Source organism: Mastigoproctus giganteus, chromosome 1 (genome assembly GCF_048544385.1).
Source record: "Mastigoproctus giganteus isolate SK-2022 chromosome 1, ASM4854438v1, whole genome shotgun sequence".
NCBI classification, from domain to species: Eukaryota; Metazoa; Arthropoda; class Arachnida; order Uropygi; family Thelyphonidae; genus Mastigoproctus; species Mastigoproctus giganteus.
Window position 1 is genome coordinate 97407170 of NC_143575.1, and position 13876 is coordinate 97421045.

The 13876-nt window shown below is 37.8% G+C and overlaps 1 protein-coding gene across 1 annotated transcript in view; it reads left to right on the forward strand.

Annotated features, from left to right (window-relative positions):
- The first annotated feature begins 1574 nt into the window (after positions 1 to 1574).
- Positions 1575 to 13876, forward strand: part of LOC150091031 (uncharacterized) — a 556951-nt gene continuing 544649 nt past the window's right edge. The window contains 1 exon segment of the mRNA XM_090373962.1: positions 1575 to 1787. Coding sequence (XP_090230088.1) covers positions 1786 to 1787 — 2 coding nt within the window. The 5' untranslated portion in view covers positions 1575 to 1785.

A 13876-nucleotide genomic window follows, 5' to 3' on the forward strand; every position in this document is an offset into this window, starting at 1 on the left:
CAGATTTTCAAAATACTTCTTCCATGTTTCTCTTATCTCTTCATCCTTGGCTATTCTCATCTCTTTATCCTAGGTTCTCATTCTCATCCATCAAGTATTTGTTCTGTTCACCATCTCTTCTCCTATTCTTCACCATACCATAACGAAAAAACACAACGAATATTTATTAATTATATCAGTAATATATTTGAATATAAAAATACGTACACGTAAAACATTTAACTAAATTTAAATAAAGCTCGTTTTACTGGCTTTGGCTAATGAAAATTGCCAGTCTCTGCAAATCGAAGTCATCGCATATTTCATTTTCTTCAGGTATTATTGCTAAATTTGATAACATATTCCGAGACAATGCAGAATCAAATTGGTTATTTTTCTTAATTTTAATTTAGTAAAAGAACATTCTACAGTGGTAATAGCTGATTATCATAGTAATAGCAGCTCCATAGGTACTAAATGAACGAACAATATTCGTTCATTCAGTACCTATGGAGCTGCGTTTTTTTTTGTGGCTTATTAAGTGAATCTCCCGCTTGGTATACTGTACACACTATGGTATATTTTTGGAAGGGACTGTATATTTTATTTTTACTGTATTGTACAATACGTACTGTATATTTTATTTTTCTGTATTGTACAATACGTACTGCACTTTTCCATGTACGATAAGTTGTTTCTCTTAAAAAAAGCTTGTGCCTCTATGGTGATATGTTCAATAAGTTGCAGTGTAGAAATGCAGTATTTTATTTTTATATATATAATTATAATATGCCCACCTGAAATGGAGAAAATTTCAAGATCGGTCCTCATACTGCCTTATTTTTCGACTGTATTTACATTAGTGTCTATGAAGATGGATAAATCAAAACCACTAGCACATTTTGTGAAAATATTAAGGGAGCAGAGGTGACTAGTCAAATATGGCTGAGGAAATAGGGCATTAGAAGAATTTAAGAAGAAATTTGGGGCATCCACTGTGTCCATTTCCAAAATAAATTAAAATGTAAATTTTTAATTATCAGTATACTGCTAATGTGTGAATGCATAATTTAGTAAGGGCAATAATTAAATGGGAACTTCAAGTTCTTGGAATTAACATCCAAGTGGGGAGTTTGAAAAAATATATTTTTAAATTTAATCCTGTAATTCTGACTTAACCCTAAATGATAATGTATATGAAATTCTGAACATTTTCATTGAAAATGTTTAATGAAAAACTTAACTTGTCTTTAAAATAAAGAAATGAAAAAATTGTAGACACGCTCTCTCTCTCTCTCTCTCTGTCTCTCTCTCTCTTTCTTCTCTGATTGTATTCTTAGTTAGGAAAGAAAGGCTGTTTACTTGTTGGAGTGTTAGGACCATCCAAAATTTTCCAATTTCATTACCTAATGGACTTACTTCATGTTTTAACACTCTCGGCAGTCTTCTCTGTTTGTTTCCGTTATGTGCCATCCCTCCTCCGTGACGAATAACAACACCGAACTTTCCCCTGTCTAGGTGGCAGCAACGTCGCCGTTCACAAAACGTTATCGGCCTAATCGGCCAGCTGCAGTCAGTGGGAAACGTGAGCGAGGTATAGGATTGTTGAGTGGTCCGTGTGCGTGTAGTGTACGGTGGGCTGGTGCAGCAGGTGTAGTTGGTCTCGCGTTGTGGAAGCATTTGCGTGTGGATGTGGTGAGCACAGAGAGTGATGTTTATTGCGGGTTGCAGTCATGTCACACGGCTATTGATGCATATTTCGAGGAGGTCACTGTGTGGATTTCCGATAGGAATTTGAACTCACACATGTAAGTATTCATTTTTTGTTCGTCGAATGTGCTACGCCCATTGCCTTTGTTCCACGTTAGGTATTTTTGCGTTATGCGTTGCAAATGTACGTGTTTATATAGGCACGTGATGGCTGGTGTTTGTGCAGGTGGCGGTGGTCTCGCTCAGCCACCCATTTCTCTGAAGGATTTAAAGACGACTACAGAACTGTTTTTCTGCAAAGAGGAAAATCCCTTGTATACTCCTGTAAAACAGTTTCATGTCATCAAAGATAATACTCGATGACATGAAACTTGTACATTTACTCACTCCCTTTCCTTTTTTGCTTCTACCTTATGGTAGTCGCACTGAAACTGAAACACTTATAGGAAAACGCGGCACGATCATTCAAAACTGAACATCATCGGCACCGGATGGTTTTAAAGAACCTTTTCTTTATAGAAAAACTTAGCACGTTTATCTAATGATAGAAGAATAAATATTACCGTAACGTATACTCGATTCATTCTTTCCCTTCCCTTTTAGAATATTTTAGCATTAGCGATTTCATAAGTACCGTATGAAAGTTGGAAGCTACAGCTTTGCATATGTCTTATGTCTTCTTTTTTCCCTCTACCTCTCTATGTTTTCGTCTTTGTATCTCTGATCCTATCTGCTCCTACTACGTCTCTCTCTCAAGCTCAACAGTCTTTTTCTTTTGTTTTTGTAATTTTCTGGGCGAACTGAGACTATATAGGATCGATGCTCGTGGTGCAGCTGCCAAATTTCTTTCCAACAAAAACAAGATTTTTTTTTTTCTCATGCGAATTTAATCATATTTTATGAAATTTTCTTTATGTGATACGTTAGGTCTTTCTATATCTGTACAAATGCAGAGTAATGAACATTTTTGTTCTTGTAGATTATTACGAGTATGTACCTGTTTTTGTTTGAAAAATGAGATTTGATCTACAAAGTGTAGTGGAATGATTTTTTCGTTTTTTTTTCCAGTGGAAAGATCGCTAGTTTCTTATAATTTCGGTTTGACAAAATCCGAGTTTTTGCAGAATCATATATGCGGAACAAACGAAACCATCGTTGACTTTCAAACTATTTATTGTCTTGGCGAGATCTTTTCCTGTCTCTAATGAACAATTTTGATGTACAACATGCCACTAATTACTGTACTGTATTTGCTAACGCACCTGAAATGTAACGCACTGCGTATATTAACTAACTTGTTTCGTTTATTACTCAGCACGCACACCTGGCTATTAGGAAGGAACTTTCTGTAAGATATGCAGTCTTTAAATAAATAATAAATTAATTAAATCAAAGCATGATTTATGTGTATTACAGTGTAAAATAAAACAGCAGTGTAATTTACTGTATGAAAAAGGAGTACTTTCTCTTACAATAAATGACGTCCATGCTTATTCATATACACTGATTTCGATTCGGTCTGCATTTACATTCTGTAATAAGATGCTACTCAGAAAATTCAGTCGACCTCGAATGATATCTACTGCAGGTAGTAGATAGAGCACTTGTGGGACACTATGGAAAGGCATATCAGGCGTTTGGCTACACCAATCACCTCTTACCTGCACTGCTGACCGCATTACACACAGCTTGGTTGGCCATACCTCCTTTGTTGAATCAATGCAACGTCGGATAGCTGCTGTACTGTTGGCAAAAGGAGGACCTACGAAGTATTAGGTAGGTGGTCATAATTCAGTGATAACTCAGTGTAGTATTCATGTGTTTATGTTGTTGTTGTTGTTATTTGGTTTTTAGGGGCATTAGCAACTAAGGCCATATTGCTCCGGGGATATGCGGTGGTCATTCCCTGACCTTTCCGCATCCTCCTTATTTGGTGGTCACGGGCTCGAATCCCGGTCTAATTAAGAAGCGTGTGCTACGCACAGCTGCTCCTGCCCACCTGGCTACGGAGGCGCCTCATGTGTTTAAGGCCGAAGCCATACTGCGTCAATGAATCTGTAATATGTCTATAGCTATGCGTACTCTTTGGTCGTTTGCCCCTTTACTGGAGAAAGATCTGTACCAGCTTTCGTCTGTGATTTACTTATTTGGGCGTCGAAATCCTCCCTGTCCCCACGGGATTCGAACCTTGCCTTGGATAGTTTTATGATGGATATGTTATGGCCCTCACAATTAGCATATCGGGTTACGATCTGCATGATTATTCTGCCATTGCACCCTTTCAAGGTGCAATGGCAGGATAATCATGCACCTTTTCAACGTGCGATGGAATGATTTTTCTGATATGTGTGTGTGTATGTTTCTGGTAAAGACAAAGTCCTTATTGTGATGAGGGTAGTCCAAACTACCCTCATCGCAATAAGTTAGGTTAGATGTGTCTGTAATTGCGTGTTATTCATTTGGTGAACGAAAAACCGGATGAGTTTCCATGAGAAAAAGCTACGTAACCCTCTTCTGAAGCTGACTAGCTCAGCCATGTTAAAAAAGAGCCCATAAAAATTCCTCGTAACCGTGGGCAGGTTTCGAACTCAAGCCCTTTCCACTCAGTGTCAGAGGACGGTGGTTATAACAACTGCGCTACCCAGTTGGCATTTGTAATATATTGGCTTCATGACAACTGAAACTGAAGTCATATGAGTTTTTGCGTGCGAGCTTGCGCAGCTTGCTGAACAGGTTTACAATTTTATGATACAAAACGTAACTGGTGATATTATTATGATGGAAGAGGATACTAATGGTGTTAAGTCTGATACCGAGAGACTTACCAATCCAGAAAATAACTAACAAAGCGGTTCTAGTTCTTGTCACCCATCTCTACCAGAAGTCCATGCAAAAAAAAGTTTCCAAAAATCGAAGGGCAGAGGAAAACGTTGTATCAATACATTACATTTTTTGGTAAAGAAGCTAAAGAAGCTGCTAGGAGAGAAGATTTGGAAAATTTTGAAGCAGTCCATGCGTTTATAGACCTAGCCTGTTATGGAATATCATCATGAAAAGTGAGCAATTTTGTTTCCAGAAGACAAGTAAGTAGTGTATACAAGTACTGCCATTAAAAAAATTTCTGGAATTCATTGACCGAGTTCGAAATTAAATCGATGAATATATTTTCAATACAGGTTAGTTTGTTTTTTTTGAATATGAACTCATTCCGAAGTGAAGCGGGTGACCTTATCGCAAACTGGTGAGAAGGTAACTGAAGTTGTGTGTGTTCTACTAGGCATTCATACACTATTCAGGTGTTGATACGTATTGACGGTAAACTTGTAAAGAAGTTGTTGTTATTGTTGGGTTTTTAGGCACATTATTGGGCCATTATGTCTGTAAAAGTGTATTAAAGTTCCAATTTGCATGTGATGTGGGCTGAAAAAACAGAACTCACGGGAAAACCTCTCCTGTATCAGACGAAAGGATCACATCACTCCATTCGCCTGAGATAGGCTACCTACTGCCTCGATTGAGTAAACCTTTAGAAATTCCCGTAGTCTCTGACAGAGCTTAAACCAAAATCTTCCGAAACGAGTGACAAGTGGAGAAACCACTATATGTTATGGGGAATTGAGGAAGGTATACATTTATCTCAAAAATCTGGTGAAAAGTTTGGAAAACGTGTTGAGTATGTTAAAGTGGAAGATTCCTCCAAATATTTATTCTTCATTATGCAAATACATTCTGTTAATTACAATCAAACTCTCTCAAATACTGTCTGATGCTCCGACATTCATGGCAAGCTTCTGGTTATTTGTCCCGCACAGAGACGATGAATTTTCACAATGAAGCATTCGTGTTCCTTTTTTAGTTTTGTACCAGAAGCCGGCTCAGGATTTTGCAAACGGAGGAGGGAGGGCCGAAGCAGTGTTCCGGGAATCATTAAGCTTTAATCATTATATAGTAATCAAGAAATCCACGTTATTTTTTATCATAACGAGGGTATGTGGCATAAAGAGGCTATGCCGCTTTAGGCCATACCCGAGACCGCCTCGGATTGGTACCAAGCGTGGGTTAAAGGAGAAGAGTGGAGATACTTGTTGTCATTAGCCTTTAATTTCTGTAAATTGCAATTTTCGGGAAATACTTGTGAAAGAAGGTACTTCCAGAGAACAGAAGTAGAAGGGAAAAAAATAATCGAGGAAGAGTAAAAGTTCAATGAGTTTGGACTTGGAGGAGAGTGAACGGATGTTGATTAGTTGAGGCATGTATTCGGACTGGTTTGGAAGAGAGTGGGGGAATTACAGATGCCAATTCAGAAGAACAATGTCCACGGACCTATCTATAGAAAAGGCATGCGGCAGAAACTAAATTTCTATGAGACAGAGAGAGCGGAGAGGCTTCGTAAGAGACGGATCATTAATTAACCTGACTGCCCTCTTTTGAATAGAGCCAGGGCGCTTGAGAGAGGTTTTGGGGCACTACCCCAGATGTGAAAGCAGTTGGGTTTTTACGCAATCAGTAGCCGTTTATAAGAAAAGTAACGCCGAAAGCGAAAAGCCTCAGTTTTTTTTTTTTTTTTTTTAAATGCAGAGGAAGCAATACTTGCAATGTGCTTATGCCAGGAGAGATTAGAAGTCATAGTAATCTCTAATAGGCGACATGTGATCATGTTTAGAGATCTCTGTGTCATCGAAGATGAGCATGGGAGAAGAATAAGTTAAGATAAAAGTAAATCAAGACACAACCTGCTCTTTCTAAACCAGTGGTTTTGAAAACTCTGAGGAAGACAGGTCGTCACGACTTAAACAACTGAACGAAACATAAAAAAGAATGGAACTAGGCGTGCGAGGCGCATTAATAAAAAAAATACGTTATATCTGCAGTTCAAACCTCTAAGATTGTTTTTGTATCTCGCCTCTCATCCACCAAAGCTGTAAACATAAAACACTTATTTACATCTGAGTGTAACATTCAAATCGAGGTTAAATCCTTAAAGACAATCGTATGTCTTATTATGTTATGCCCTTCCCACAGACAAAACATTGTTTTCGATCAAAAGTCATGTCCGCCGTGAACTCTTGTCAAACGGTACGAAGATTGGTTTGCTCGCTTACCTACTCAGGATAACCCTAGTAACACAATATAGCAACCAACCCTAGCTCGGAAGGAAACAGTGTCCTCATTTTCTTATTTCCTTTGTGCAACTAGGAATGTGGCCAAGTAAATTTTATGCATTCAGATCCTCTTGCTGTTAGGTGAGTTTGACATCATTAATATAGTCAAAACATGGCTTATGAGGAACAAGCATCTTTACACCTTCATCCACTCCTATGGTTACCTTGCGAATATCGGAGATAACAAAGGGGGTGAAGTAACCATATTTTACAAACTCTGAAGCCCTCTGTAACTTTGAGAATTAGAGTAGTGGATAAAAGCCTGCTTAATATGTCCCATGAGCATGATGGCAGTACAAGAACTGAATTGTATGCCCCGATTTCAGCCAAGCTGATGACAGAATTACCAACACTCGTATTAGGAGACTGCAGTATTCAGATCCCGGGAATGGAGATGCAAAAAAAAAAAAAAAAAAAAAAAAAAGAACTAGACAGCACAGTGGGAAGATTTGGCCCAATACAGTTGCTAATCCTTCCCCAACAAGAGACCAATGTTTTGATCTAATTTATCATATTAAATGCATGATTAGTCTTTCTGCATATACGTCCAAATTTCAATCAGATTGTGTGACCACAGTGTAAGGTTTACACCTAAAGACATCGGCTGATGAATCTGATATGAAAATACGAGAGGCGATACAGGCGAAAAGAATATATTCCACTAAGTTCATCAGACCAGGAGTAATCTTGGAGCCATTCTTCATATGAATGGAACAACCAGCATCATATTTCCGTTGAGGAAACTTTTCAAGAGCTGTCGAAAAAAAAATATTATGATTACAATTGATGGATAAATCAAAAAAAAAAAAAAACCGCATGTCAAATAAACGTAATGTGCAGAAGTCAAGTAGATCCTCGTCCGAAAACAGGAGATAGCAAAAAAAAAAAAGGGGGGGGGGGGAGAAGGATGCAAGTTTGACTACATTCAAATTCAAAAAGGAGAGGGCTAATTCCATCAAAATAATGGAGAAAAGTTTATCGAAATTTGGTGATTAAAAACTGAAAACCTCTTACCTCTTAAAGACGAAGACTTACTCGATTATGCGGGCATTGAAAACAGAAACTGGTGGACTTGAAAGAATTAATAAGAACACAGCGGATTAAGGGCATTTCGGATCATGTTAAGAAATATCTAATAAAATTGTTAAGTGAAAGTGTATTGCACAATTAGTGTGTGTGTGTATCATTCTATATTTTAGAGTTGAAGAATTTAATATTTTTTACACTTACATTTATTGTTATAAGTTCACAGTGGTTCCAACTTATTTTGTCATCAGAACTCCACTAATAAATATTTGTTTGGTGATCCTCTGTATTTTTCGTTAATATGTATTTCATTGTATGGACGTAAAAATATTACTAGCCATTGCTAAGTATGCCCTAGTCATTTAAAGCTTTAAAATGAAGGCATATCGAAAGAGGATCTGGTAGAATTGTCATTAGGTACTTTTTTTTCTCCTCTAATCTATAGGAGTTTTCAACTACTGGTTTGGAAAGAGCAGGTTGACATATATTATGTGTCGGTCTACTTTTATTTTAGCTTATTCTGAGTACGTAATAATGAAACAAACAAGGAAGGGCTTGGTTAATGCAGCAAACATACTTACTGCGGCAACCACCGGAAGTGGATTGATAAGGGAACAGTTGAGGCGGAAGTAGCTAATCATGTATGTTATAATAAGCTTCACAGTAGTAGCTGTAACCCATTATCTGTTGTTGAATGCGAGTTACTCCAGACTTAACTGAATAACAAAGCGAAAGAGGTATATTGTTTTGTTTCTTCGAAAATGTATCTAATGTAAAATTGAAATTTTAGTAAGCAACAATTGGCATTAAGGCAGTTATCTCCACTCACTTGGGTTGAAATGCTGTATTAAAGACTATTGGGCATTTTTCTGCATTCAGCCTCATGCCAGAGTCTGGGAGGTGCGACGATTATAGCTACCATTAATGGTAACAGAAAACAGATTTTAATATAATAAAACTCTTGGTTAGAAATTCAAATTTTTCATAGCCAAGGACTGTTAATTAAACAAAAGAGTATAAAAATAATATTTAAATTCCCATGGTAAAGATTAAGAGACATTAAAAAAGTTTCCAAAGACGATCAGCCTGAAACTTTCAGTAATAACAAGCACCTTTGTTATTCAATTGAAGTAAAGCTTTTCAGCCTATTCATTCTAAGTTACCAGCCAATTGAGGTGCCATAGTAGCTGCCGGCTTCAGTCTCTTTTATAGACTCGAATTTAAAAAAAAAAAATGATAATAATAATAAATAAAAAAAAACCCGAGAATTTTCTGGAAAATACCCGAGTTCGAATCCTGTTAATGACTCGAGGAATTTTTTTTCACAACGTAGCTGAGGTAGCCGGTCTCAGGCGAGGGTTGCATGGTTTTCTTCTCCCTGAAACCTGAGTTATTTCTCCAGTAAATAGCAAAACAGACTGAAGAATAAACTCAGTTACAGACACAATAAACTGACGCCTCATAACCTTAGTTGCTTTGGTGCTTAACACACCACCAGGATCAGCCACTCCCGGAAAAAAAAAAAAATCTTGGGTGCGTTACTGCCAGCCAGTGGTCCGATATTGATGAAATAGGATATATCTTTTATAAAATATAATAACGGTGTAGGATTTAGTGCTAAAAAGCGTCAGACTGCGGACCCTGTCACATAAGTTAGTTCTTTAGTGTCATTTCTATACATAGTAAACTAACCGAAGTTGTGCAATGGCATCATTACATAACATTTCATATTGTTGTGAATTCCTTCACAACAAATTGCCTATCTTATTATACCTTGATTCAGCAAGCTCAATGCTGATGGGATTCTTCCTCTTGCTCAGACTACACACATGAGGGGACCATAAATTCAAATTGATGAAGGATGGTTGCAGAATAGATGTGCAGAAAGTTTGCCATTAGCCAATGAGTGGTTGATTGCTGGACAAACTGCCATCTGTAGTTATGGAAGTGAGTAGTTTGAATAAGTTCCAACTGTTGAAGGGGATGCATAAGTGAAATGGAAAGTTTTTTTTTTTTTTTTTTGCTGATGCTGTATAAGCTTGCTTTCTTGCATCATTTGCTACTACTAATACTAATAAGTAACGCTTCCCCAGTAGAGAACTCTGTCGTTACTTATTTTCATGGCCACCACCACCCAGACGGCCGTTTCGGGGTATGTATACAGGAATGTAATGCTCTTTAACTGCGGGCGCCTAGAATGTTGGAGAAAAGCTTACCGGTTAGTGGAAAGAAGGAGGATAGTAAGAGATCAAAGTATATCCCGAAAGAAAGCAAAGGAGCCACATACGTCGAGATTCATTAGTAAACTGGATCCCCATATAATTTTACTCACACTCACCCATTAGTAATTGGCCCATTTTGGTCACTCACTCATTCCCTGGAAAAAACTCCGTCTGAGAAACCCTTAGGCTGGGGATACCTTGAGTAAGCCTTCTCTGCTCAGATTCTGGAGCATTTCCGGCACTCTCTTACAATGGTGGGCCACTCGCCCGTTTTAGCAGTGCCCGCCTATGTTTGCCCCACAAATGGCATGAATACTGCCGGCCCCTGCTGAGCTTAAATTGGGTTATACTATCTACCTGAACAATATACTGTGTCGTTTCAGAAATAGTTGTCCCCTCATCATTGGGTGGGTACGCACCCAGTGTATACAATATGAGAATCCGCTCGCATGGTACTTTCACAGCATGAGATGCTGCTAAGAATAGGAACTCTTGCTAAGAATAGTCACCTGTGCTGTGCATTGCGTTAGTGCAATACTGTCCCAACACCGATTAAAGTGTTTATACCCCAAATACTAAGTATGATACATGATTGACTACCCTGCAAATATTTGTTGATATTCACCATCGCGTGATAAACTTGCCCTCACCCAGCCTGGCGTACTCGACAAGCAAAAAGCATTTAATCGAGGCTATAGTAGCAGCCGCAGTTTTCCTCGAGATTGTCAGTGCATTTCTTAATACTTTACGCTTTCTGATAGACGGCCGTTTCAGGGCTAGTTGGTCCCTCATCAGTGAGTGGGTAGGTACCCCAGTGGTAAAACAGCTGACAACCCAGTTGTGAATTAATTTCACAATATGAGATATGGATTTTTAGCCCTAAATCCTACACGTATTAAGCTACACTCCACTTTGCATCTCTCATATTGTGAGCATTGCAATGCATAACACATAACGTTGTTAACTGTGTCCTTTCTGGGAATGTGTGTGTGGGACAATGAAAGTAGCGTAATTTTACTCGCATAAGCAGCAGGTTATCATCCATTCATGATATTTTTTAATTCATCTGTGGTGAATCAACGTGCTTCCATTGGGCAGACCTGGCACTTAGTTAATATCGGTAGGACTTTCCTCATACAAAAATCTTATGAAAGCCCTTTGCAAGGAATATGACACCATTTCCAATATGTCAGCCACACTCCCACTTGGAGCCATGCCAGCAATTTTCTGTGATGGACACAGTGCCGCCATCTTATGGGAGGCACCTCAAACAACTAATACACGTTATACAAACGATACCATTCATATTTATTGACACGTTTGTGAAATGTAAGTTTTTGGAAACTCTTTGCTATAAAGACAAACATGATTATGTTTTATTATCGAAAACAGAAACACTAATTGCCACGAAACGAATGCAGCAAATTAATACTACAATTGGGATTATATTTGGCAAGGTACGATTCTGCTACTTGAGTATCAAGATATCCTGATATTCAAAATAAAATAAAATCATAAAATAAGAAAAAGACAACGCAATGCTCATCCGCTGCATTGCAAATGTACTACTTCCTGTCCAAGGAGAGATGCATATAAATTCACACTGTGACCGAACCTTTCCTTTACATCTAGATCAGAGCAAGTGTTCGATATGGCTTCTTTGAGCAGCAGTACACTTCTCACAGCATTGTCTTGTAGATTATCGAACTCGATCGCGTGTTCTGAATTTTCTAATGACCATCCACGATCCGTTCTTGAACTTGTGTATTATATATCGGAGTAGCGAAAACAAGAGCCTTCAGATGTCCCCGTAAGAAGAAATAAAGTAAATTTAAATCAGAAGAGCAGGCCATGCAGTTGGTCCACCTCTACCAACTTAACGACCAGGATACTTATTGTCAAGGTACTCGAGCAGTGAAGCTAAAATGTGCTGGAGTCCGTTATATATGAACCACATTTGACTGCATGTTTCCAGTGGAACTCCTTCCAGCAGTGCGGGTAATTTCACCTCCAAGAATGTTTATAATTTTGGCCATTAAACGTAGTTGGCAGGAAAAATGGACCAATCAGGTAGTCACGAATAGTAATACCAGCTTAATTGTTTCAGTGAAACTTTCTGATGCAGAGATTGGGTGATAACATTAAAATTTACCTTAACATCAACATTAAAATTTTCCTGTGCCCATTGGTGATGTCAAAATTCGTAATGGCATCGCTTGTGAATTGTGATTCATCCGTGAAAAGTGAATATGTAGAAAAGAAGATTCAACACACTTCTGTAGAAGCCATTGACAAAACACGACTTGTGGATGAAAATCACCTTCTGAGAGGGCACTTGCTGCACATGAAATGAGAGGAGATGCCGCTCACAAAGATTTTTCCATACAGTTGAAGGTGCAACGCCTAATTCTGTTGCTACATTACTCGTGCTCCATGATCCGCCTCGTTTGTGCCCTTCACCTTTTCTGTAAAGCAGATGATCGGGCACTTCTGTTTCTTTAACCAGCAATAGCAGCCGTAGAGGACTGTCTTTCGAAGACGTCGATGGATGCTTGCAAAAGTTCCCAGAACGCATCCATTAGACTAAATAAGCATTATTATTTTCCTCCCCCGTAATGTTGTGCTTCCTCTGAAATTTCTGTAATAATTTGATAAAAAACTACTTTGTTGTTAAAAAATTTGTTGTTAAAAAACTTAGGTCATTATTGGTCATTACTTCAGAAATAGTAAAACATGATAACAGTTGCTTATCCACAATACACGTATCAGTAATTCATTTATTTAAGGATACTGAACATTACATAGATTCCACATATCTTGTGATTTACAGATTGAAGAGTGATTTACAAATACACTTTGGGAATTTTCCTGCATGACTGCTATTCCTGTTTCAGGCAAAAAATGCATGCAAAAAATAAAATAGAATTATCCAGATATTGTTATAGAAGAGGGAAAATTATTTGGAATAAAAATAATATTGGCGCAAATGACTGTAGATTATCGTTAGCGTCGAAATGAGTCTTAACACTAGTTGAAAAATGCTCGTTTTTGTCGAATTAAGGTTTTAAAGGACGGTTAAGGTTCACGTTTGCCGAAGAGGGATGTACTGCAGGCTTGAATCTATCCTTTAATCCAGCATACATTATCACTGTCTCGTGCTTTCCTGTAAGGTGTGCTTTACTTCATTCAGTATAGTACCAAGCCACAATAGAGTTATCCTGTTTAAACCATAACATGCATAATGTATATAACTATTTTCTCTCTCTAGCTCCATATGCGTTTCAGACTTAATGAATAAATTTCGTTGTTGTTGCTCAATTTCATTGGATGCGCCCCTCATGACAACCCTTGGGAGCGCGTTCGAAAAGGGCACACCACTAGAACGCATTATACTGTTTTAGCCAATAATGTCAGCCATAATTTATTTATACAGAACACACACTACTTAGCCTTACAGGTTTGTAAACGATGTTGGACAAATAAGCACTAATTAGCTTTTGCTCACGGGGCCTTTGTTTTCTTCTAGTTATATGTAATTATTATAATGTAATACAACAGTTATTAATATTAATTATATTATTATTAATTATATGCGTATATTATTAATTATAAACGTAATGCATTTCCCTCTGCTATACGTAGTGCCATTTTTAATGTTTTTCTTCGTGAAATGATGAATTTAATTGAATAACATATTCTTGGCTTGGTTGGGTTTGAATATTACGAACTCTTTTGTCTAGTAAATAAATAAAATAAATTTTCTGTTTATACTCTGGG